General features: G+C 39.6%; 1 protein-coding gene across 1 annotated transcript in view; it reads right to left on the reverse strand.

Annotated features, from left to right (window-relative positions):
* The window catches only part of LOC122802144 (glutamate carboxypeptidase 2-like), a 1,578,923-nt gene that overhangs the window by 424,731 nt on the left and 1,129,143 nt on the right, over positions 1-25,049 (reverse strand). The window contains exon 12 of the mRNA XM_044071823.1: positions 13,160-15,009. Within this exon, the coding sequence (XP_043927758.1) occupies positions 13,160-15,009 (1,850 nt within the window). The remainder of the gene's footprint in view (positions 1-13,159; positions 15,010-25,049) is intronic.

Here is a 25,049-nt window from a genome sequence, read left to right on the forward strand (position 1 = left end):
GTCAATTTTGAAATACATGAAGATCCAGTTTCCACTCGTGGGGATCCATGATTTGTCTGCTTAACACATCTGCTAAGGAGTTCTGTGCTCGGCAGAAACCTTGCCTGAAGAGTTAGTTGCAAGCTGAGCGCAGTCTCCATAAAATCATTGCTTGCCTGCACAATGGGTAAGAATGTGTTCCCCTTGTTTGTTGATGTACCATGACAGTTGTGTTGTCTGTTAGAATCAACACCTGCCCTGGAAGAAGTAATTCCTTGAAAGCCATTAATGCAAACTGGACTGCTAACATCTCTTTCATGTTGATATGTAGATGCTGTAGTCTGGCAGGCCACTTGTCTTGTATCCACTTTCCATTTAGATGAGCTCCCCAAGCAATGTCTGAGGCATCTGTCGTTAGAATCTGACTTCGCCTCTGGCCGGGTCACAGAGAGTCCCTTGTTTAGGTGACATTCCTGAGCCCACCACAAAAATTCCTTTTGAATGCAAGGTATTATTTGAATGACAGTGTCCAAATCCTGGCAGTGCTGTGTCCATACATTTTGAGATACCATTGCAGCTTCCTCATATGCAGTTTGGCATTGGAAGCACCAGAATACAAGATGCCATGAACCCTAAGGCTTGAAGGACTGTCCTTGCAGTCAGCCCGGACTGGAGAGATAGTTGATGGAAGTAACTGGAAAGATTCTTTTGTTTGTCCGGGGTTAAAAGGCCATCTGGGCTGCTGTATTCAGTCTCACACCCAGAAAGCACATGTCTTGAGAGGGTACTAGACTGGACTTTATTTCGTTCACAGAATACCCTAGGCATCTTAGCACTGCTATGACATATTCCAAATGCTGTAGAAGGTCTTCCTTTTCTTGAGCCAGAATCAGGCAGTCGTCCAAGTAAGGATAGATTTGAATTCCTTTTAGCCTGAAGTAAGCTATCACTGGAGCCAGAACCTTTGTGAATACTCTGGGCGCAGTAGATAAGCCAAAGGGCAATGCAGAGAACTGATAATGAGAATTTCCAGCTCGAAAACGCAGATACTTCCTGCAACTTAGTCTTATAGGCACATGAAGGTAAGCTTCCTTGAGATCTAAAGTTACCATCCAGTGATCTTTGCCCAGCAGAGGTAAAAGCTGTTGTAACGCCAACATTTTGAACTTGGGAATGTCCAGATAAGTGTTGAGGATAGATAAATCCAAAATTGGTCTCCACGTGTTCCCTTCTTCGGGTACTAAGAACAGGCGAGAATAAAATCCTAGGCCCCTTTCTGGCACAGGAACTGGAACTGGCTGAATGGCCCCTATTTGGAACAACAGAGAAATTTGCTTGTGAGCCTCTGTTCTTTGTAGAGGAGGAATGTCTGGCATGCCTTTGAAAGGAGGCAAGGTATGGAAATAAAACCTGTAACCGTGGTGAATGATATCCAGAACCCATCTGTCTTGGGTAATTAAATCCCAATTTTCTTTGAAAAGAGACAGCCTTCCTCCCAAAGGTGCTGCCAGGCGAGAATGAACTGGCAGCTGAAAAGGCAGGTCATTGGGTCTGCTTTATGAAGGACTGACCCTGCCCTCACCAGAAGTCTGAGCAGGGGAACTCCCTGTCCTAGGCCTAAAAGAACCTTGAGCTCTGCCCCTACCACGTCTAGACCTACCCCTAGACTGGGAATCATAAGCAGGATAAGTCCATCCCTTAGTAGGCCAATTTCTACTAAACTTCGGAGGCTGCACCTGCAAAAAAATCCTTAACAGTTTGCATAGACTTAGCCTTGTCCTCCATTTTCTTTAAAACTGCTTCCACAGGCGAACCAAACAACACATCAGACTGTAAAGGAGCATCCAAAATCCTTGTTTTAACATGCTCAGCTAAATTCTGATCTCTCAACCAGGCGTGCCTACGAAGAACAGAACCAGTGGCAGCCACCCTCGAGGAGGCCTGCACAGCATCAAAACCACACTGCAAGGAATGTTTACCCACCTGTTCAGACACATGAACTAAATCCTGCAACTCTTTACACTCAATACCTTCCGCCAGAGCATCCACCTTAGATTTCAATTGTGAAAGGAGATAATTCTGATATTTTAACATGTGAAACTGACAATTCAAGCCCTCATGGCTAAAGTGGAAGAAGTATACACTTTCTTTCCCATCTATCCAAAGCCCTTGCCTCTTTATCAGGAGGGACAGGATTTTTAACAACAGAGGCCTTCACACCTTTAGGCCCCTGAGAGACAGTTTCGGGTCTGCCCTAGGACTCTTAAAAGATACTTATGAGCTTCAGGCACCTATAGTACCTATCCGGTTTAACTGGGGCAGGAGGCAAAGAATCAGGATTCAGGGAAGCCTCTGCAAAAACATCTTCCACTACATTCAGAACAGGAGGTATAGCTAAAGGCCTATGCTGGGGTAAAACAAGAATTCCCTAAGCCTCTTCCTGGAATCAGAGAAATCTTGACCTTCCCATTTAAAATGCTCCTCATGGAATGCAGAGTCTCTGAAAATGAAAAATCCTCAGGAGGAGAAGCTGAAGGAGTAGAATCATCCACATCAGAATCAGAATAAGGAGGATACTCCTGCAAGTCTTCAGTCAAGACTCAGAAGCCTCGAACATTGCTCAAAACTCTCAAACTCAGGTTCCACCTAGGCCTCTTATCAGGAGGGGCATAGAACCTCTAATCATAGTAATCAAATCCTCCGCCATTTTAAGCATATGTTTCTTAGGCAAAGACCCTGAAGCACTAGGAGAAACCCCACTGAAGCTAAACTTGGCCTGCCTCTGAAAGAAGCCTTGGAAACAGAAGGGGAGGCTCTAACCACCTTAGGAAGAGAGGGAAGAACAGCCACCTGAGAAGCCCCCTCAGCCTGGCCTACTTCCTGAGAGGATACATCCTGTAACAGTAAAGTCTCTCCTGAGACTCCAAAGAAACTCCTGGCAGAACCTCCGGCTCCACTGAGCCTTCTAAAGAACCCACCACTGGGACTGTCGGTTCTACCACTCTAGGCTTTGCTGCTTTGTCCTTGCGCTTTTGGCGAAGCCGCCGGAGCATCCGACGGCATTTTATAATTACAACGCTTCCCAAAAACTAACCTGGCACAGTCTAACCTTCTCTTAATAGTGCGTTTGTTAAATCTAGCACAAGAGCGGCATCCAACAACGCCGTGCTCAGGCCCTAAACAAGGTATACACAAAGTATGGTAATCCCTATGAGGTATCTGTTTCCCACAAGAAATACAGTTATTCACTTTTTCTGACATCCGGTTAAATACTGAGGCAAGAAAAACCAAAATATTCCCCAACGGGTACTTAGCCAACTTTGATTCGGTCTGAAACTCTGACTTCAGAAACTTTCAGAACGCCAACCTGCACTCGCAAAATTGCTTCTGCATCGGACCATGCGGCAAAAGACTGAGTTATGGCGCCGGTCATGCGCGTTAGTACCCTGACGCACTGACGCCAGTCTAATGCGCCCTGACCGACGTCAGCCATATACTTTGGTATTCGGGCCGACTGGACAGCGGACTACCCAATAGTTAGGACTGCAGCAATGTGGAATGAAGAACATCCAGCCAAACCAGAGAGGCTAGCAGTGGGAAACTATCAACACATTAAGTACAATGAGGTTTTTTTTATTTGTTTGTTTTAAATATTTTCTTACCCTTGTTTTTGCCTTCAGTATACAATTTTTACGTAGCATAATGTTGGTAATAACTTTCTGCAGCCTTTTCTCACATTAAGCTTTCTTCTGCCAATTGTCTGCTATTTTTGTACAGAGCTCAAGAGTTTAAACTGCTGCTTCAGGTTTATGCTATGTAATTTCTAGTTTTATATGTTTTATGCAGGGAGCTCAACTGTTTTTCCTTAGTATGATTAAGCTCAGTTTCTGAGTGGTAAAATCTAAGGCAGACAGCTGGGCTAAAGAGCCTACAGTAAAAAGGAGCTTCGTTCTGTGTGTCTGAATTAATTTATGCTAGTAATATACCTAGAAACTTAGATATGTTCACTAGGTAATCCTTAGATATAGGAGTAACCCAGTTTAGTATTTTAGGGTTGATTGTGGGGCTTTGAGGGATTACTGGTAGTGCTGTAGACCCGGTATGGCTAATCAATATAGTACATACAGACAGGATAAATATTATTAACCTTGGCAGATCTTTTCAGAGTCGAGGAACAGTGCAGGAAAGTTTCCAGTTAGGTTTCAGCAGGGGATGTGTCCTACTGGCGTTCAAGCCTTTCAGGGATCTAGCAGATAGAGGGGGATAGAACCTTGGCAAATCTTTTCAGAGTCGAGGGACAGTGCAGGAAAGTTTCCAGTTAGGTTTCAGCAGGGGAGGTGTCCTACTGGCATTCAAGCCTTTCAGGGATCTAGCAGATAGAGGGGGATAGAACCAGTAAGCAGAATTCAACTGCTGTTGAGCACTTGTGTCCTGATGGGAGCCTAGTAATTTAAAGAATGATTTTAAATATAATATAAATCTTATAATATATATAAATATAATATAAATACTTCAGTTAAATTTCCACTAACCAATGAATTTAATAAGTTATGGTATGCACTGTGTTTCAGTATACAATATAATATATCAAAACCTACAAAAATAATTCCATTAATTTTATATTTATTAAATTCAGGAAATTTATTAACATGAATGCAGAGATAAAGCTTTGGTTTGAGACACTGATTCCCTTTAGTATCATAAACAAAATTTACTGACAAATTGCACAGAAACACTTTAAATATCTGGGAATCTAAAAACTTCATATGTTGGCAACATTGAATAAATGAACATAAGGTAATAGATGGATAACACACTGTAATACAATTTAAACTATTATCACAAGATTGGCTACTTCTACAAAATGTTTTTGTCATATACCCATGATTTATGCAGAATAATTAATAGGTCTTCTTTCAAAGGAAAACCATAGTTTGTCATCTATTTGTATGAAACTGTTTACAACAACTTCAAGTTGAATACCATCACCTCATGTCTGTATAAAATATTAACATATAAAACAAAACCTCAAGAAAAATATTGGAATTATATTACTAAGGGGCATTCCTTATCTTTAACTACAGAAATTAAAAATAATCTCTTGCTTTTTTTTAAATTAACCTCTTGGTCACAACATTGGAGAATTTATACCTGAAAATGTCTCCACAGAATATTCCTAACACCAGATAAAATAGCGAAGTTTAGTACTTGTAGTAATCTTTTATGTTGGAGATGTTCTCAAGCATGGAAGGCAGACTCGATACATATTTTTTATGAGTGCACTAGTATAAAACAATTCTGTAATGATATTAATACTTTTTTACAAGCTCTTTTCTCAGATGTGTTTATATATTCTAAAGCTTTAGTGCTACTAAACATAAATGAAGGTTCTCATTGGAAGAGGGACAATATTTACTTATTGTGGACCATTCTAGCAGTTGCTAGAAAGTGCATAATGAGGAAATGGAATTCCACTTCATCACCATCCATGGAAGGATTTCTATCTTTAATGAAAAACACAGCACAGAAAGAGCCCAAGATTAAAGAACTGAGAATCTATCCTAACATGTTAACAAATAATCCTTGGAGAAAGGTACTAAATCTTACTGAAAATCTACAACTGGACTGTGCCTCTCTTGGATTACTGTAAATGCTTACTTAATTTTATGTTAATCCATGCATTTTGTGGTTTCATTTATACATTTTTCTCTGCAGGCCAAATGTAAATAGTATATATAGTTATTTATGTATTAGACTTTAGATTATGTCGTATCTGCAATAATTTAATTTGTTTGAAAATAAAAATTTCTTGAGTTAAAAAAAAAAAAAAAAAAGAGGACAGCCATATTCCATCTAGTAGTAGTAGGTAGTGGCCTGCTCTATTTGTGTTGAGAAATGCGTAAGAAAGCTTAGACAGTCATTTTCATGGCAAGAGGGCTTAACTCATTAATCCCGAGTACTGTCACAGGGCGCATCTAAGGTTACATCCGAGTGCTCCCTCAAACGAGAGCTATTCCTGTACATTACACCCAAGTGCCGTCTGGTAGCGAGAGTATGTTTATAAGCACAGCTCAACTCCACTGCCCAAAACTAAGTTGAAAAGGTACCTAAACTTTGTTAAGTACCTTCTCAACTTTATTTTTATTGTGGAATTGATAACTGTTTACATAGGGTTTTTTTTTTTTTTTTAACAGAAAATCTGCTTTTTGTGGCTGTAATCTCTCACAGCTAGCCGATTTTGTCAGCATTGCATTTTATTGTACAGAGTTGTCCCGGTGACAAATGCACACTCCCTTTCTTCACCTGCAGTAAATAAAAAAAACAAGGCTAAATGCTCTAAATCTATAAAATTAATTGCATGTTTCAGAAAATAATGAAAGACTTTAGCCCGCGGTCACAGCCAATCAGATTCATGAGTGATGGCCACCTGTATGACATCTCCACCTCCACATTTCACAATTCTTTGGTTGTGGTAATAAAAAAGGATTCCTGTAGCAGCATTGCTCCCTTTCTCGTTAGAGAAGACATATATTACACAGAGCCTGCTACAGAATCTCACTTCACAGCAAACCAGTGCATTTTCAGCATGAGGTAAGGGAAATTTCAAGTAAGCACATTTTTTATAGCCTGCAGTTCCGGACATTCATTTGTGTGTTTTTGTTTATGTGTATGTATGTGGTTATGTTTCTGTTTGCATGTGTGAGTGAATAAAAGTAGAATTTGTATGTATGGGTCTGTGAAAGCAGAGGAGACTATGTATGTGTGTATGAGAGACAGTGAGATTGATGGCGCCTTTATTTTACACTCGCTGTTTAGCGAGTGTAAAATAAAATAAATGAAACTGAAAAGGTGTATGTGTGTGTGTGTGTGTGTGTGTGAGAGAGAGACTGAGAGTGAGGAATGACAGCAGTCCCTGGCAGCAGCAGTTATTGACACAATACTAATTTTGATCATTATTTTTGTACTATAATATACTTTGCTGCACTCCATCTTTTTTTTTTTTTTTTTTTTACCTACTTCTGCTTCGCTGACAGTACGTTATTATGTTCTGTATCTTCAAGAAAGTTAGTTCCCACTGTTACAATTACAATGCTGAACTCACGAATGACAAGGGCTGAATTACTACAATAAAAACAGACTATCCCATGCCTCAAATTCTTGGCTCAGGCTGAAAATAGGTAGTACTGTGGTGGAAACCATGCCTGCATTCTAGGCAACGAAACTGATGTAATCCCAACAGTGGCTACCATGAAAGTTCGAGACGTCTGGGAGTCATAAAGAATTCAGGTGGAGAGCTTTTTGCTCATCTTTTAAGGAGAATGTTTATTTACTATATTAGTATATTTTGGGGGGTTTAGAATATGTGTATCGTTTCTAATAGGTTTAAAAGTACTCTTGGCAGCGATATGTTTTGCCACTGAAACATCCAGAGCTGCAACTCCGATAGAGGTAGAGACCTGTGACATGCTGTTTTCCTTAGGTATTTTGCTTTTCTTTTCTAATGTAATTAACTGTATCCAGGTGCTGCAATGTTCAGAATTTTCATACGTTCATAAGGATGGTAGCTACAAATTCTTTTAACGTGACAAACGTTTACTTTCCCATAAATATGCTTGCAGCAATGAGTTCACATTGGTGATTTTGTCCATTTTCATATGCTGTATAGCAATGAAAGGCAAAGTATCTTGACCTGAATTGTATGTTCTGTACTGCTGGGTACATGTTTGATTTAATTTAACCGTACTGTGGTGCTTCGTTCAGAAATTGTGTCATATTAGTAAGGGTTGTCACCTTGTGTTGAAACTAAACTGCATTGTTCTTGTAGAAATTCTAATGCATATTTGTACAGTTATTAGAATTTTAGTTTTTTTTATCACAGAGTTTGATGCAAGGTAAGAAATGTATACTTATACCGATATTTTTATTTATTTTATTCCTTTTCCTAACTGAGATAATGTGGTTGTGCTAAGTGCCACTTTTCAGCAGATCCCACAGGAGACAAGCTCAACAGGTAATCACAGTAACAAAAATTACACCAACTACAGCTGCATAGCTCAATAATGATGTAGCATTAACATGCATACATCAATAAGCAGAACAGGTAACAAGCATTTTTTAATACGTATATATAGATTAGTTGCAATAAATAGGTTATACATGTGCAGCTTACTTGGTGATGGTATGTTTTTTTTTGCATCTGTAGATAATTTAAATGAGAAACTTGACATATTGCTAGAATGTGAAGCAGCATATCACATAATTTGGCAAGGTTCCATGTATTTGTTGTTAGAGTAGGCAGAACTGTGTTTTTATTTGAGGTTAGACAAATCCATTAGGCCCATTTGATTCTTAGCAGCTCTAACCGTTAATCCTGTATGCTATATTTCCAGGTAAGTTTATGTTGTAATTAAAGAGTAGTAGATGGATAAAACAATGGGTGCAATTTAGTTTTTTTTCTTCGTCTTTGTTCTAGTATCATATATTTATATTTGTAGTTATTTTTTAGTTCATTACCAAAATGAATATGACCACCTTATGTGGAATATGTTTTGTAGTAGTTTAACATGGAGACACATTTTTAAGTTGTTGACATTACAGCAGTTTAGTTTGATAACATTTTGTTATGTATGTTGGCTATTTTGGATGAGCTAGTAGGTTTTGGTTGACTGGGGTAATCTCAAGCGGGGTACGTCAACGTTTTACTGAAGAGGTCAACTGGGTGAATGTTTCATTTTGATGCATGTGTATACGTGGACATACTAAGGCATACACTGTTAGAAACTCCTGGTATTCAGACTGAAGAGTGGTTCTCAAACAAACTGGAAATATATCACTGATAAGTATATTTCTTGGCACTTTAACTTTTCAGAGTTCTACATTGTCTTAATTTTTGCCTGACTGAATTATTTTATTTATTGTCTGGCATTGCTTTTTTATTTCTCATCTGTTCTGAAACTGGTTCCCCCCTATTCCTGTGGTGGTGTTAAAGTTTATAAAACTGGTCAAACAGCTTTTTGTTATCTGATTGTTTCAAGGTATGACAAAGTCTGCTCTTCAATTTTCCCTTAGATCTGCTAGTTCTCTCCTCTCCTGCACTTTCACTAGCTTATTAGCTTAGCACTTTACCAGACTTCTTGTAGCAATTATTGTAGCACACAAAAGTGCTACCAGCACTAAACATTCTACTAAGAAACAGCTCCAGTACTTATTATTAATGCCCACCCCACCAGGCATTTCTAAAGGTCAGTTCCCTATGCTTTCCCCTATTAACTTAGTGAACTTGGGCATCCTGAAGCAATGTAGCAACTGCCTCATGTACACTGACGACCCTCTCCTCTTACATCCCATCACTCACTTGTGACAGATGCACTTATATATCCAAATTGAAGCCATGCACTCTCCAGCCAAGACCGGAATAGCAGGTCAAGAGGAGAAGATCAACACCCCAGGGATCACTCCAGTGGTTCTACTCGACAGAGGCAGTAGGAACTAAGGTCGGGGTCTATATTAGATCACCGAATGCTTAGGTAAGCAAATGGTGATTAATCGACCCCATGTAAGCGAAAGCTTATAAAACTGAACTGTCAGAACAGCGATTTTTTTCCAAGGGAAGAAAAAAAAAATCGCTGTTCTAAAAAAAAAAAAAAGCACATTAAAACATGAGATTAAGTGGTGGGCTTCATCCCCCCACACCCCCCTACTTAAATATACCAACTTTGAGACTGCACTACAGTGCCGAAAACAACAAAGTACCGAAGCGGCCAAGCAAATTCTTTCCCAGGGAAAGAATTCACTTACATGCTGCTTCGATATTTTGCAGTTTCGGTTTTGTCAGTTCGACCAAGACGCTTTCGAAAACATGCGTCTTCGGTCTGCTGATAGGAACCCTAAGGTCAGGTGGCACAATGCCAGGGTAATCCTATGGGCTAGGCTTGTAAAGGCTTAAGGGCCATTAGCCTAGTACATACCTATGAACCTATGAAGTGCTTCTGCATACATGGTCAGACTACTGAAGTAACCGCTGGGTAAAAGAGTTTATTGTGTCATTTTGGTGCTTGTGTATACCATACACAACCCAAACAAGTGAAGGGGGTTAATGGGGACAATAATTCATTAATGTGTAAGGGAAAAGCTTTTGCATAATTGGATAAGCCATTCGGCCATTGTATTTATTAATTTAATTTGTTAACTGAGCTAGTACACTGATCTCAATAGACCATTTGCAGGCATAGCCCAAATAAATAGGATCACCTAAAGACATATTCATAAGATGCCGACAAAACATATTTTCAGATACAAGGATATGATAACAAACATATGTATTTATAGACACAAGAGTGTGCTACAACATTTAGGTCAAGAAACAGTACTGAACATGTAGTCAAAACATGTTTGGGTGGGAAGAAAGGCTTAGTAACCTGCATTTTATTGTTGATTTTTGGCATAGCTCAACCAGATATTTTGGACAATATTTCTGCCTTTATCACTGCTGTGTCTTATTCTAACTAGATGGTTGGTTAGATGAGATAAAATGATTACTACTTTTGGAGTAATTCTTACATGGATCAGCTAGGTAATTTACATATTTTTGACTTTGCTATTTCTGTTTATGATTATACTCAGTGGTTGGCTCAGTGACATAAATGCTACTCATTACACAAAAGTACCAGCATGGAGCAAAAAATATTTTTGTCAATGTTTCTGGCTCTGGCTCTGTCAGTCGTGTGTGGAATTTAGGTGGGAGGAAGGGTATACAAGTGTTATACTATTTTTACTGAATTGCTCTGGTCTTCTCCTAACATATGGTAATGAGTCAGTGTTATGTAACACCTGCACCAGGTAATCTGAGCATGCAGAAAATTGCAGTAACTAAATCTAAGTCATTATCACCTTATTAATTTTACAATATGTGCAGTCAGAGTATAACACTGAGTCATTATCACTTGGGTAACACTCTCAGCAGCTGCCCCTGTTATTCACATTACTAAAAGTCATTATCACATTGAAGAATGCACATGCCAGATTTTTGGTTTCTGTCTATGTGGAGTCATGCATAACCCCCCCACCCCCAAGTTTCTTTCATTTTTAGTAAATAACTTAGCACATTGACATGTTCCCTAACATAGTAATCCCTCATTTTGAAGACTGTATTAGTACTTACAATATGGTAAAAGAATTGTGTCTGTATGCTGTACACATGTACAGATATCACAATTTGTTTAGGACTAAGGTTATTTATATTATATTTTTTTCATATGTTGGTAAATAACTTTGCTGTATTAATATGTACAACATGGTACAGAATTGTGCCTGTATGTTGTACACATGTACAGATATCAGTTTGTTTAGGACTTAGATTATGGAAGTTATGATTTTTTTCATAGGTAACTAACTTTTTTCATATTTAGGTAACTAACTTTGCTAGGTAGCATGTAACTGTGCTAAGTGTTACCTCATTTTGAAGACAGTGTTAGTCCTTACAACATGATAAAATAATTGTGTCTGTATGCTGTACACACGTACAGATATCAGTTTAGGACTTGAGCTGTGAAAATTATGATATTTTCATACTTTGGTAAATAACTTTGCTAAGGAGCATGTCAATGTGCTAAGTAATTCCTCATTTTGAAGACTGTATCAGTATGTACAACATGGTTAAGAATGGTGTCTATATGCTATACACATATACAGATATCACAGTTTGTAATACCTCATTTTGAAGACAGTATTAATAGTTACAACAAGGTAAAACAACTGTGTCCTGTATGCTGCACACATGCACAGATATCAAAGTTTGTTTAGAACTTAGCTTATGGAAATTGTGATTTTTTTCATATTTTGGTAAATAACTTTGCAAGGGAGCATGTCAATGTCCCAAGTAATACCTCATTTTGAAGACAGTCTTACTCCTTACAACATGGTAATAGAACTGTGTCTGTATGCTGTACACATGCACAGATATCACAGTTTTAGTCTTGTAGGATTATGAAAATTATACTTTTGCAATACTTCTCATAATATGCCCATATCTTTGCAAAGGAACATGGTGATGACATAAACGATGCATCATTTTGAAGCTGACATTGAGCCACACAACTTGTACACTGATATGTAGCCTCTTGTCTATTACACGCAATATTATGCTTTATCAAGTATGAGAAATATGTAACCACAAAGTAGGATAACAAACTGGTGAAACAAAGCAAACGGATCCAAACAGGAGCACACCAGGCGTAAAAGTTCCTTAACGCAAATTTATTTTTGTAACAAGATAAAGCAGCGTTTTCGCTACACACAGTTGGTAGTTTCTTCAGAGTAGATGAATACAAAATTAAAACACACTCTTAAGAAAGCAGCGGAGTTTTACAATGATTTCATCACTTCCTGGCTGCATTTAATTTAAAGCGCTAGCGACATTGTAAAAGCTCAAACATGCACTCTATAAATGTAAAAGGTAGAAACAACATCATAAGCTAAAAAAGCGCTAAAACAAAACGTGCTTGACTCAAATAATCAATATATATTAGTCAAGGCGCTTAATAAAATGCACATAATCTAAATAACAAATATATTTACAATGGCAAGAGAAATGGAACTGTTTTCAACAAATACAGGATACATATTATATTAAAAATGTATTCAAGTAAGTCAAACTACTATGTATGTGACTCAAGCAATCTGAACCAGTTTGTGCAGGATGTACCCATTAAGATCAGCTGACATATTTATGAATATTCATAAAGGCAAACTGGAGACCCTAGTGTGTATAGAACCCATCTTTTCACAGTCAGTGCAGTATCAACCATCCTAAAGGAAGGGTAAGTTGAAATACCTGTTTTTAGAAAAACAAAATGAGCTATTGGGAACAACACATTGCACAGGCAAGTTTTAATCACAAAAGTGTTGACATACTAAGGTAATAGAAGAAGCATTCAGGCATAGAAATAGAAGGATGTAAAAGGGCTTTTTATCAACAAGTGGACTACCTCAAATAAGATCTATATTTTAGGTAGGCGGCTATATTGCAACTATCAATAAGCCCGGGTGTATTAAACGCATCCAGCTTTAGTTGCCATAGCAGTTCACGATTTTCCAAAAGAATAGACGTAGGCCCTCCTCTAATGGAATCAGTAATATGGTCAATGCCCATAAATAGAAAAGAGTGACCCGGGCAACTTACTAAATGTTTGGCCAGAGCGTTCTCACATTTCTTATTTTTGATAGCATAATTATGCTGGTAGATACGGTCCTTGAATCTTCTATCAGTCTTACCAACATAATATGCTGCACAGCAGGAGCAGAACGCTACATAAACTATGAATTTGGTATTACAGGTAATCCTGTGGAAAATATCAAATTTCTTCCCCTTGATAGAGAAAGAGCTACCGGTCCTTATACAGGAACATTGGTTACAAAAGCCACATGCAAAAGATCCTTTAGTTCTGCTCTGCATTTCCTGGCTTGGATGTTTTTGCAGTAATTCCTTAATATTCAAGCCCCTTTTATAAACAGTACGGGGTTTTTCTCCCAGTTTTTCCACCAGCAAAGGGGTACTGGAAATGAAGTGCCAGTTCTTATTCAATATTTCCTGTATTGAGTAGGAATTGATATTGAATGTGGTGATAAAGCTACACGGGTATTCGTTTGAAGTAACCCCATCCATAGATGTAACCCTAGACTGAATAGGTGAAATAGCTTGACCATCACGGCATATTGGCAAATCGGCATTCACAGCTCGTGGACTGAACAGAATAGGATTGTAAAAACCATTAGTTCTCTTGGATTCCACCTCTTCTATCAGGTCTTCAATTAACTGAAGGGGGTAACCACGGTTCAGAAATAAGCCTTTCAGAAATGTGCATTCAGATAAAAAATCGGATGGATCTGTGCACATTCTAACAGCCCTCACTAACTGACCCTTGACTATGGCTCTTTTAAGTTTGAAAGGATGTGCACTGGAAAAGTGCAAGAATGAATTGACATAAGTGTCCTTTCTGAAAATGACTGATTTTAACTTAGTGGACGTGGTGTCCCTTGTCAGCCTAACATCAAGGTAATCAATAGTGTCTGTGGCAAAATTATAGGTGAACTTAAGAAAAGTTGTAGTTTGGTTCAAAAAATCAACAAACTCTTTGGCCCTTTCAGAATTACCCTTAAAAAGGATAAACACATCGTCAAGAAAACGGGTGTAGAAAACGAGCTCGTCCTTCCAAGCAATGTTATTTGAAATGAATTGTTTCTCCCAATATGCCATAAATAAATTCGCTACTGAGGCCCCACAAGGAGACCCCATAGCTACACCTTGCTTTTGAATAAACAAGTCCTTTTCAAAAAGGAAAAAATTGGAAGATAGTACAATATCCAGTAGTTCTGTGATATTGTTGATGTCATTTTTAGAAGCTCCCAAATTTGTTAGAAGCAAGTCAATCCATTCCACTGCCTCCTGGTGTGGAATGGAGGTATATAGATCGACAACATCAATTGTAAGAAAATTGATGGTGTCGTCTATATTAATGTCATTCAAATTAGTCAAAAGAGACCAGGAGTCCTTGCATATACTCGGGATACCTTCCAAATATTTCGAGAGCAAGGAATCAATAAATTTGGAACAAGGGTAGGATAGTGAGGCTCTCCCATCAATCAGAGCTCGCATCGGTGGGTCACTAAGGTTTTTATGTACCTTAGGTATGCCAAACATTACGGGTAACTTAGGATGCAAGATGTCTATGTAGTTAAAGGTGTCTAAATCTATTCTCCCTTCAATGAACAGATCTCTGAAGTAACCCCTGATTCTGTTAGAGGTGGTATTCAGCTCATTTAGTGTGGTAGCTTCATATGCTGGAGAGTTCAACACTTTATACATTCTCTCTACGTAATCAATCTGTTCAAGTATGACCAACCCTCCTCCTTTATCAGGCTTTATGATTCTAACAGAAGTAGACCGCACATTATTAAGGGCGGCTAGTTGTTCCCTAGTGATGTTGAATTGATTAGCTTTGGCTGTGAAAACTTTATCCATGTATCTGATATCTATTTCACATGCATACTCAAACATTTTGAACTTGAACCAGAATTAGTAGAACTCTTGGCCTTAGGTAACACATTCGTTCCAACCAGGAAGTTTGAGTTTGGTAGAGTCCTCTTAGATCTGAAGTCATTGAAGAAAATTAAATTTAAAATTGTTGTTCAATGATTCCACAAGATCTAAGAGGCTACCAAACTCAAACTTCCTAGTGTTTTAACCCACCTTTACATGTGTTACCTAAGGCCAAGAGTTCTACTAATTCTGGTTCAAGTACCAGGGCTGAAAAGTTATATATAGTAAAGTCACCCTTTTCATTTGTAACAATACTAGGAAGATCCATAATTGGATTAACTTCCATAGTCGAGGAAAGTGTTGAACTCTCCAGCATATGAAGCTACCACACTAAATGAGCTGAATACCACCTCTAACAGAATCAGGGGTTACTTCAGAGATCTGTTCATTGAAGGGAGAATAGATTTAGACACCTTTAACTACATAGACATCTTGCATCCTAAGTTACCCGTAATGTTTGGCATACCTAAGGTACATAAAAACCTTAGTGACCCACCGATGCGAGCTCTGATTGATGGGAGAGCCTCACTATCCTACCCTTGTTCCAAATTTATTGATTCCTTGCTCTCGAAATATTTGGAAGGTATCCCGAGTATATGCAAGGACTCCTGGTCTCTTTTGACTAATTTGAATGACATTAATATAGACGACACCATCAATTTTCTTACAATTGATGTTGTCGATCTATATACCTCCATTCCACACCAGGAGGCAGTGGAATGGATTGACTTGCTACTAACAAATTTGGGAGCTTCTAAAAATGACATCAACAATATCACAGAACTACTGGATATTGTACTATCTTCCAATTTTTCCTTTTGAAAAGGACTTGTTTATTCAAAAGCAAGGTGTAGCTATGGGGTCTCCTTGTGGGGCCTCAGTAGTGAATTTATTTATGGCATATTGGGAGAAACAATTCATTTCAAATAACATTGCTTGGAAGGACGAGCTCGTTTTCTACACCCGTTTTCTTGACGATGTGTTTATCCTTTTTAAGGGTAATTCTGAAAGGGCCAAAGAGTTTGTTGATTTTTTGAACCAAACTACAACTTTTCTTAAGTTCACCTATAATTTTGCCACAGACACTATTGATTACCTTGATGTTAGGCTGACAAGGGACACCACGTCCACTAAGTTAAAATCAGTAATTTTCAGAAAGGACACTTATGTCAATTCATTCTTGCACTTTTCCAGTGCACATCCTTTCAAACTTAAAAGAGCCATAGTCAAGGGTCAGTTAGTGAGGGCTGTTAGAATGTGCACAGATCCATCCGATTTTTTATCTGAATGCACATTTCTGAAAGGCTTATTTCTGAACCGTGGTTACCCCCTTCAGTTAATTGAAGACCTGATAGAAGAGGTGGAATCCAAGAGAACTAATGGTTTTTACAATCCTATTCTGTTCAGTCCACGAGCTGTGAATGCCGATTTGCCAATATGCCGTGATGGTCAAGCTATTTCACCTATTCAGTCTAGGGTTACATCTATGGATGGGGTTACTTCAAACGAATACCCGTGTAGCTTTATCACCACATTCAATATCAATTCCTACTCAATACAGGAAATATTGAATAAGAACTGGCACTTCATTTCCAGTACCCCTTTGCTGGTGGAAAAACTGGGAGAAAAACCCCATACTGTTTATAAAAGGGGCTTGAATATTAAGGAATTACTGCAAAAACACCCAAGCCAGGAAATGCAGAGCAGAACTAAAGGATCTTTTGCATGTGGCTTTTGTAACCAATGTTCCTGTATAAGGACCGGTAGCTTTTTCTCTATCAAGGGGAAGAAATTTGATATTTTCCACAGGATTACCTGTAATACCAAATTCATAGTTTATGTAGCGTTCTGCTCCTGCTGTGCAGCATATTATGTTGGTAAGACTGATAGAAGATTCAAGGACCATATCTACCAGCATAATTATGCTATCAAAAATAAGAAATGTGAGAACGCTCTGGCCAAACATTTAGTAAGTTGCCCGGGTCACTCTTTTCTATTTATGGGCATTGACCATATTACTGATTCCATTAGAGGAGGGCCTACGTCTATTCTTTTGGAAAATCGTGAACTGCTATGGCAACTAAAGCTGGATGCATTTAATACACCCGGGCTTAATGATAGTTGCAATATAGCCGCCTACCTAAAATATAGATCTTATTTGAGGTAGTCCACTTGTTGATAAAAAGCCCTTTTACATCCTTCTATTTCTATGCCTGAATGCTTCTTCTATTACCTTAGTATGTCAACACTTTTGTGATTAAAACTTGCCTGTGCAATGTGTTGTTCCCAATAGCTCATTTTGTTTTTCTAAAAACAGGTATTTCAACTTACCCTTCCTTTAGGATGGTTGATACTGCACTGACTGTGAAAAGATGGGTTCTATACACACTAGGGTCTCCAGTTTGCCTTTATGAATATTCATAAATATGTCAGCTGATCTTAATGGGTACATCCTGCACAAACTGGTTCAGATTGCTTGAGTCACATACATAGTAGTTTGACTTACTTGAATACATTTTTAATATAATATGTATCCTGTATTTGTTGAAAACAGTTCCATTTCTCTTGCCATTGTAAATATATTTGTTATTTAGATTATGTGCATTTTATTAAGCGCCTTGACTAATATATATTGATTATTTGAGTCAAGCACGTTTTGTTTTAGCGCTTTTTTAGCTTATGATGTTGTTTCTACCTTTTACATTTATAGAGCGCATGTTTGAGCTTTTACGATGTCGCTAGCGCTTTAAATTAAATGCAGCCAGGAAGTGATGAAATCATTGTAAAACTCCGCTGCTTTCTTAAGAGTGTGTTTTAATTTTGTATTCATCTACTCTGAAGAAGCTACCAACTGTGTGTAGCGAAAACGCTGCTTTATCTTGTTACAAAAATAAATTTGCGTTAAGGAACTTTTACGCCTGGTGTGCTCCTGTTTGGATCCATTTGCTTTGTTTCACAAGTATGAGAAATATAATAGTAATCATATTTCTGTGAATATCTCCGTAATGGAGCATCACACAGTAATGGTTAAGGTATTATTTTAAAGCTGACATTCATACAAAGAAATTAATTACAGATTGTATGGGTCTACATGGTACATTCACCAAGATATTGTGATTTATTTTACCATAAAGGTAAAAAATATGCTTAATATCAGCATTCCACGGCAGATATTTAATAATGACTGATACACAGTATCAACATTTACACTGTTAGAAAGGTCAGTGTCCACTGAGCAACTTTCATATTTACATTTTTAGTCTAGCTCTTATAGTTAAAGAGTTATGAACATTTATTTTCTGTATGGTATTACAAATGGATTTTCTGAAAATGAGCTCAGGCTGCACTGTTGTTCCTATGGTGGAAGTAAGCAGGCAGCTTTTTCTGAGCTGCTCCGGAGTGAATAAGTTAAAAGCAAGCTTCCTGTATTTTAAGTGCCTGTGTAAATTTGGTACGTTTGCACATATTAGTATTAGCTTGTACAGACTCAAAAAGCTATAAACCAAATTTTCCTTTTAAAACCAGCTCTGAAACTGTACTTGTAACTTGGTGCAGAGCAACTATTTTCCTTGCTGAGTAGCACAGAGTAGCCAGTTTGCATGCTGAGGAGCACTGCCCTTTGAATTTAGTATTGTATAACCTAGTCTATTGTACTCTCTAGCCTCAATAACAGCCTTAGTCAGCCAGCTATTAACCCTTGTGCACCATACCCTAGTAGGTCATGCAATAAAGGCCCAGACATCATGGATATCCCAATTCCTCAGCAGGCAGTTTGGTGGATATGGGAATATTTAGACAATGGAACAATAGTCTGATGTTCATTGACAAACATTTAATCCTCAAAGAAAGAAATACATATGAGAGAGATGTATATACACAATACCTCTAGTGGCAAAACTCTTGCAAACCTATACTCAGAACAACAATCTGGTTGTCAGAGACACATATGCTATATCCACCACACATAGACCTACTTATGCTAAGGCACTTAAGCAGCAATCTTCCCAAACCCCAAAGACTTCCAAGACATTCCAGCTGCAAAAACTATCTTCAACAAACTGAAAAGCACTTGATAGAAAAAACACAATACTGCACATACAGCTACACCCAGTGGAATCTCAATTACCGAGCTCATAAAGCAAGCCAATACAATACTCAGGACTCTAGTCATAAGAGACTTCATTGTACGGCATGCTAATACCCCACTCTCCAGGCTGAACAAGGAGAAAATAACAGTCAGTTGTCTACCAGGGGCCAGGATCTGCCAAGTTATGCATGTACTCACGTCACTGCACCACTGGTACCAGTATGATTCAGTCACTGTCCATGTAGATGTAAATGACCTGAGACGTACCTCCCTAGACTATATGACGAGAGACATTATGGAGCTCTCGGACAATGTGTTGCAGGCTGGTACGTGCTTAGCACTGGGCAGCATTCTACCTTCACCAAGCATGATGCCACAATATGAACAGGTGATGACTGACTTTAATAACTAAGTTTTTGATGTAATTCTAGGGGGGGGTATAACATTTGTCAGAGTGGGAGGACATGGTTAACAAACCACATGCTTTGCCAAGGATGGTTAGCATCTGTACCCCCTAGGCTATTGAATAGTGACTAAAACACTGTGCTCCCCCACAGAGCCTTTTTTAGGCAAAGTCAGACTGACAAACATTCCAATACAGCAGGAAGTTCCACTGCCTCAAAGCTCTCCTTACCCTGGAGAATGCAGACATCCGTACAGTTACAGAGACAAGGTTTAAAGCCACAGACAGTACCCCGGCAGTGCAAGGCTTCAGTGCCTTATACACATTTAGACCAACAACTACACAGTCTAGTACTAAAGGTGGAGATGTCTTGATCTACACGTGTAATAGGCATATCACTAGGTTGGTTAGATGGGATGATGCACTGCAGTTCCTTCAAGTACAAATTATCATAGACAAAGTCCTGTACTATATCCTAGCATGCTACAGGTCACCCTCTATGTCCCATGAAACCCATAGCTCATACTTAGAACTACTGGAGACACACACACTTCAACAAAGTCCATACTCATGGGGGACTTTAATTATCCATGTATAAACTGGAAATCATACACAACCCCAAATTTGCAGGCACAGAGACACATAGACTTTGTAAACACAAACACCCTGGACCACTCAGTGCATACACCTACTAGAGGTACAGACATATTGGACCTGGTACTCAAAAATATGAAGGAACAGTGCGCCCCATCTCCCATGTAGCGTTATCTCTGTGGTAAAGCCAGATCACAAAGCAGCATCCTTTGAAATAAGAATCAATTCTGTATCCTTAGCAAACACTGCAACAGTTTGAAACTACTGCAAGGCAAACTACCTTTTACTAATTTATAACCCGTGAAAATTTCAAGCCCCACCAACCCAGACAACACAGCAGCCCATGTGGAATTACACACAGAAGCTCTGTACAACTGTATTAGTGACTGCATAGAGACTCCCATACCTACCAAAAGTATGCACAAAATAACTCAGTCAACAAAACACCCTTCTATAATTAAAAAGTAAACATGCTGTACAACAAAAGAAAGTTATAGCTAAAATTAGGAAGTGTGCACTAAAAAAGATAAAAATGCTCTCATCAAACTGAATAGACAGCTAATAGGACTAATAATTTCCATCAAACCCAGTTCTGAGGTAAAGACAACATCCCTTGCCAAGGAGAACCAGAAGGTCTTCTTTAGCTATGTTCAAAACTACAATGGCGGCACACAACAGTGTGCTGAAATGTTGGTAAAGGGAGCTAAATTCATGGAACTAGGAGACATAGAAAATGTTCTGGCTGACAAATTCAGCTCCAACTTTATCCCACTCCCACCTCCAGCTACCCTCCCAGGAAATACCACTTAACATAACCCCTCCAACTGTCAGTAGAGAGCAGGTCTTAGATACTCTCTTTAAGACCAAGAGTACAGCTTCAGTGGGCCCTGATAATATTTCAGGCTATTTAGGAGGCATCCCGAGATGTGACTGATCAGGTCTACTGGAGTAACTATTCAACCATAACCTCTGCACAGACGTTTTGCCACTTGAATGGAGGACTGTAACAGTCACTCCTCTACAGAAGGGCGAACCATCAAAGGATCCTGGAAACTACACATCCATTAGTCCAAACTCTCACATGCAAAGCCACAGAAAGAATTATCATGGAAATGATAAATGATGCAGGAAATCTTCACACACTGGACCCAACCCAGTTTTCTTTTGGCAAAGGCAGATTATGATCCGGTGAACTTCCTAGAGAAGATCACCAAGACAATGGATGTGGGCAAAATGGTGCATACTGCCTACCATGACCTACCTAATGCATTTGATACAATACCTCATTTTGGCATTGTAAACAAATTCATGAAAGTAGTTGTAAACCCCTATGTAATTTACTAGATACTAGATGGCTGACAGACAGAACTCAGGAAGTTAGGATTGGAGAGCCGGTTCCACAAAGATGCTGGTCACCAGTCGATTCCTTCAGGCTATGTGATGGGTCTGCTCCTCTTTGGTATCTATTTTTCAGAAGTCAAGGCCAGTGTCAAGGGTCTCTGTCTTATCATGGTTGTAGATGATTGCAAGTTAGGAGCAATCACAGAAGCCCCGCAAGATACTAACATCTTACAGGAAGGTCTAAAAAGAGACAAATGACTGGTGTCAAAGCAATGGCTTAAAATGAAATTCCAAGAAAAGCATAATATTATCTTTTGGAAAGTTGGCCACCCATGGAAACTATCTCACTGATAAAACATTGCTAAAAATAGACACAGTAGTCAGGGATATGGGGACTCATGTAAATAGTAACCTGCCTTTCAATCAATAAGCATCTACAATACTAAGAAAATAATTCTGTGTCACTCATCTTATATGAAGAGCATGACATCTAGGTCCAGGGAACTCATTGTGCCACTGTATTCAGGCCTCATCAGACCCATCCTTGAGTATAACACCCTCTTAGGTTCATAGGTAGGTACTAGGCTATCTGCCCGAGGGCATTTATAAGCGTAGCCAGAGTGTGTCGGCTTTTGCCGCCCCACTGATTAATTAACTGAGCCCCTATCAAGCAGAGCCAATGAAGTGATCCCAGGGGTGTACTTTCTGTTACCCATCCACTTGTCAAGGCTTCTCTTGCAGAGTGTTAGTGAGGGGCTCTGCCTAATGTAGTTAGGAATTTTGTTCCAAAGCATGGGGAGTCTCTGTGACAGGAATCTGTCCCTCCAGCATGCTCTATTTATTGTTGTGGCGTGGTTTAGCTCACTAGAGCGCGTGGCTCGCAGTGACTTGGATTTCTTTAGGTGGAGCATGTCCATCAATTCTGAGTTGGACATGACTTTGTAAGTCAGGCAGAGATCACCTCTGAGTAAGCGATATGCCACTGAGTACAGCCGGAGTTTTTTCAGTCGGGCTGCATAGGACATATGTTTGAGGCCAGTAATCCTCTTGGTGAGGTGCTTTTGTGGTCTTTCAAGCTGTTGGAAGTGTCTTGTGAGGTACATTCCAAATGGGGCATTGTACTCTATGATGGGTCTGATGAGTGACGAGTAGCAGGGGAACTATAACCTCTTTATTTCTAGATGCGAACCCCTTAGTAATTAGATGGGCCACATAGAAGGATTTCCTAACTACTTTGGTAATATGATTGTCAAAGGAGAGATCACTATCTACCTGGGTCCCTAGATCTCTTATTACCTCTTCTGTATTAAGGGGGCTGCCGCCTATGTGGCAATTCATGGGTATTTTGTTTTTCCCAAAAGGGATGACTATGCATTTTTTGGCATTTAGCTTGAGGCCATGACTTTGACACCAGGTGTCTGTCTCAGTAAGGCCTTTTTGGAGGATGTCCATGTCAGCCGAAGAGTCAATTACGGCTCCCAGTTTGCAGTCATCGGCGAACTTGGTTAGCCATAGTCCTCCTGTGTTTGCCTGCACTTCTGAGAAATATATGCTGAACAGTAGGGGTCCCAAAACTGAGCCTTGCGGGACACCACTTGTGACTGATTTAGAGTCAGACCTGGAGCCCGCTTATTCTTACCATGTGAATTCTGTCTGTAAGCCAGTTGGCAACCCATCTTGTGACGTAGGGGTTTATGTTCAGGCTGGTGAGTTTTTCTATAATACCCGAGTAAGGAATGGTGTTGAACGCCTTGGCGAGATCAATGTAGGCTGTGTGAACCACCTTTCCCTCGTCTATGGCCTTGGTAACTCTCGAAGAAGTCAACCAGGTTTAGTAGGCATGATCTGCCCTTAACAAAGCCGAACTGGGTTGGGTCAAGTGTTTGGAGGTTCCCAATGTCTTTGTTAATGAGTTCCATGATGATGCGCTCCATAGCCTTGCAGACGAGGCTAGTCAGGCTTATGGGGCGATAGTTACCAGAGTCAGTTGTGGCCCCTCCTTTGTGGAGTGGAATAACCATTGCTGTGCGCCATTCTATGGGCACGTAGCCTGTGGAGAGGCTGAGGTTGAACAGCGTGTTTAGGTGGGGGGTTAGCTCATTCTGTAGTTCATGCAAGACGCAGCCTGCGACACCATCTGGCCCCTTTGATGCTGTGTTTTTGGCTTTTGAAAGAGCTGTTTTCACCTGTGCTTCTGTGATTTCTGGGACAGTACACTTTTCCGGTATTGTTGTGGGCCCTTTTGAAGGTGAGAGGGAGGTGAAGCTTGCACTGAATCTATCTGCCATTATGTTGGCAATATCAGTAGGTTCAGTATATTTTGTACTATTTTGCACCATCTCAGAGCATATCTGTGAGTTGCCACTTAGATTATTGACATAGCTGAAGAAGGCTTTGTGGTTATCTTTCGAATCCTTGGCGATTTTTCTTTCGAAGTTAGTCTTGGATGACTTTATGAGGGACCTTAGTTTCTTATTGATACTGATCAGGGATGTCTTTCCTTCTTGGGATTTGCTTTTTTTCTGAACTAGTTTCCTCCTTTTGTTGTATAACCTGTTTATGGCAGGGGTCCACCAGACTGGTTTCCTTCTCTTAGGGGAGTGAGTCTTGGTTTTGCTAGGGATGGTACAATCCATGCATCCTTGTAGGTGCTCATAATGTGCAATTGTAAAGGATTCTGCATCTTGGGCAGTGTTATCCTTTAGCGTGGGGGCTGTGAAACTTACCACCTCTGCCTTAAGTAGGGTGAAGTTTGCTTTAGAAAAGTTTTTCACTGTGGTTTCCTTGGTTGGGGGTGGTGGTGGGGTGTGGACATCCAGGGTAATTAGTTTATGGTCTGATCTAACCAGTGACGGGTTGACCTCTGGTACAGAGCATCTGTCGCCCATGTTGGTGATGACCATGTCCAATATGTTGTGGCCTCTGGTACGGGAGTTTACCAGCTGATCCAGGGCATTTGAGTTGATAAATTCCAGGAAGCGCTGAGCCTGGGAGTTTGTACTCAAGTAGTTTTCCCAGTTAATGGTAGGGTAATTGAAATCTCCCAAGATCAGGGTGTTTGGTAGGAACTTCACGTTTTCCAGTGTCTTCAGAAAGGTGGAGTGGTGGTCCTGGGTCATGGAGGGTGATCTGTAGCAGGCCACAATTTGCACTGCAGATTTGCCCGATGTTAGTTGCACATGGATGATCTCAGAGGTATCATGCTGCGCCACTAATCTGGAGGTGTGGGTATCCTTGATGAATATGGATACACCCCCTCCTTTTGTGTTTCAGTCCGTGTTCTGTGGCCGAAATGTGTGGCATGAGTTGTAGCCCAGTAGTGCTGGAGTGCTCTCTGGAGCCTTGAACCAGGTTTCAGTTACGGTTTCAGTTACTCTTCTTTAAATAGTTGATCAGGAACATGCAACAAATAGAACTTGCACAGCGGTACCTCACAAAAAGAATACAGGGCATAAACACAATGTCCTATGCAGAACACATTAAAGCCTTAATCTCTATACACTGTTTCCTACAGACTGCTTGAGAGATGTTTTATGCATGCACATTGG

Source organism: Protopterus annectens, chromosome 5.part0, assembly GCF_019279795.1.
Source record: "Protopterus annectens isolate FY-2018-M chromosome 5.part0, PAN1.0, whole genome shotgun sequence".
Taxonomy (NCBI): domain Eukaryota; kingdom Metazoa; phylum Chordata; order Ceratodontiformes; family Protopteridae; genus Protopterus; species Protopterus annectens.